General features: G+C 32.9%; 1 protein-coding gene across 1 annotated transcript in view; it reads left to right on the top strand.

Annotated features, from left to right (window-relative positions):
- Window positions 1-2,504, top strand: part of KIAA1033 (KIAA1033 ortholog) — a 56,924-nt gene that overhangs the window by 29,834 nt on the left and 24,586 nt on the right. The window contains exons 14-16 of the mRNA XM_015567578.1: window positions 1,187-1,294; window positions 1,806-1,952; window positions 2,075-2,154. Of these exons, the coding sequence (XP_015423064.1) occupies window positions 1,187-1,294; window positions 1,806-1,952; window positions 2,075-2,154 (335 nt within the window). The remainder of the gene's footprint in view (window positions 1-1,186; window positions 1,295-1,805; window positions 1,953-2,074; window positions 2,155-2,504) is intronic.

Below are 2,504 nucleotides of genomic sequence, written 5' to 3'. Positions count from 1 at the left end.
CGTGTCATAGGTTCGCCATCACTGGCTTAGGAAAAAGAGACTTTTTTTGGAAATTGTGCCTTTAGATTTTTAATTTTTTTTCTCTAAGGAAATGTTACGAGCTATATTTAATTTTTAAGAAATATAAATACAGAAGTGTATATCAGCTAATTAAAAATAATAAATACTAAAAAACTATCATCACAATTAAGAAATAGAATACTAGTATTATTTATATTTTCAAACCCCCCTGTGTTGTCTCTCCTGATTGCATCTTATCCTGTCCCCTCAGGAAACTTGTCCTGAATTTTATGCTTATCATTCCCTTGTTTTTATTTTTAGTTTACCACAAAAGGATGAATCTATAGACCATTCATTGTTGAGTTATATATGTTTTTGAAGTTTATATTAATGGAATAATTCTTCATGTATTCTTAGACTTACCTTATTTTTACTCAAAATTTTGTATTTGAACTTGTCCATATTGAGATGAATGGCTGTAGTTCTGACCTTTCCATTGCTGTGCAGCTTTCATGAATTTTCGGCTTGCTCTCATTTTTGTATATGTCTTTTGGTATACTTGTGCCAAGAGTTTTTCTGAGGTATTATATAGAATTGGATTGTGTTATGTACATTGTCAACTTTCCAAGATGATGCCAAATTATTTTCCAAAGTAGTTATATCACTTTACATACCTCCCACAATATATTAGACTTCCCATTGTTCCCCAACTGACCAATTGGTATTATAAGGCTTATTTGTTTTTGACAAATTAGTGTATATAAATGGTTTTGATTATGACTTTAATGCTTATTTTTCTGATTATTAATGATAGTATCTTTTCAAAATTTAGTATGTTTCTTTTGTGTAAAATCTGTTCATGTCTTTCGTTCATTTTTATATTGAATTATGTCTTTAAAAATATTTCATGCATTTGGGGTCTTTAATATTCTAACTACTAATCCCTTGTGTGTGGCAAATATTTTCTCATACTTTGGCTTGCCTTTTTATTTTCTTTATAGTGATTTTTGATGAACAGAAATCCTTAATTGTATAATACTTGAATTTACCAATCTTACCCTTTATGGTAGTGCTTTATGCATCTCATTTTAAGTTCTTTACCTCGCCGCAGGTAATAAAAATATTCTGTAATTTTGCCTAAAAGTTTTAAGTTAATTTTTTCAAAATTACTTCTGGTCTTTTTTAGGCCATAGAGCATATGTTCTACAGGAGAAGCATGGTTGTAGCTGATTCAGTTTCACATATAACACAGCACCTTCAGCATCAGGCTCTTAATTCCATTTCTGTGGCCAAGGTATGAAAGTTGTTATATATTCAGCATAATTAGCCGTTTAATTTATTTTTCTGTTGCTTTGTATATGTTTTCTGGTTCAGCCTGTTACTCCATTTCTTCAAACATAATATTCTTGTTTATTTATCTCCACAGTATTTTGTGATTTTTACTAGAGTGCTCAGGGTTATCTTTCTCTGAACTTGTAGCATGTAATAAACACATTAAAAAATGATATTGTATGTAGTTTTAAATTATGTATCTTTTTAAAAGAAAGTATTTCCTTATTAAATTAATAATGGAAATCTTAAAGTGTGTCTGATATAGATTTGCTGTCTCTAACAGTGCTAATCGATAATGTTGCAGGAGTAATAAAGCACACAACAGTGTCAGAAGACGCTCAACAGGGAAAATATTGTTGAAGCTCTCTTAAAGTGAATCATGGAAAAGATTATTGAGAAGATGTTCTTCTGAATCTTTTGTTATTGCTTCAGAAATCAAGCTAATATGTCCTGTTTTCTCTTTTATCTTTAAGAAAAGAGTAATTTCTGACAAAAAATATAGCGAACAGCGTCTTGATGTGCTCTCTGCTTTAGTTTTGGCTGAAAACACTCTAAATGGACCAAGCACAAAGCAAAGACGCCTTATTGTTTCTTTGGCACTCAGTGTTGGCACACAACTGGTAAGTGTATTGCTATTAGTTATGTAATAAAAATAAGACCTGAGATTTCATAATTTTCTTCTCATTGACCCTGTTCTTACTTTGACTGCAACTTCTCTGCCTTTTTTTCTCTTCCCTGATAGAAAACATTTAAAGATGAAGAACTCTTTCCACTTCAAGTAGTCTTGAAAAAGCTGGATCTTATCAGTGAACTTAGAGAAAGGTAAGTAGGGATTTATAATGATACTCGAAAGGTGGGGTTAATGCCCTGGCCTGTGTAGCTTGGTTGAGTGTCACTCTGTGCACCAAAAGGTTGCCAGTTTGATTGCTGGTCAGGGCACATGCCTGGGGGCATGCTGGAGGCAGCAAATCGTTTCTCACTCACATCTGTTTCTCTCTCTTTCTTTCAAAAAAATATATATAAAAGGCTAATATGCTAAGTGTCCTTCCCTCTGTCCAGGTAATGATGTCATGTAGCAATGCCTGGCTTCCTCTCCCTAGTGACAACTAGCCTCCTTGCAGTTTCTTCAGCCCAGGACCATGACTTCCTTTATAGCCAGGTGCAAACACTTT

This window comes from Myotis davidii, unplaced genomic scaffold (assembly GCF_000327345.1).
Source record: "Myotis davidii unplaced genomic scaffold, ASM32734v1 scaffold120, whole genome shotgun sequence".
Lineage (NCBI taxonomy): Eukaryota > Metazoa > Chordata > Mammalia > Chiroptera > Vespertilionidae > Myotis > Myotis davidii.
The sequence above is the reverse complement of the archived record's forward strand: the minus strand, read 5'-3'. Positions and strand labels throughout refer to the sequence as shown.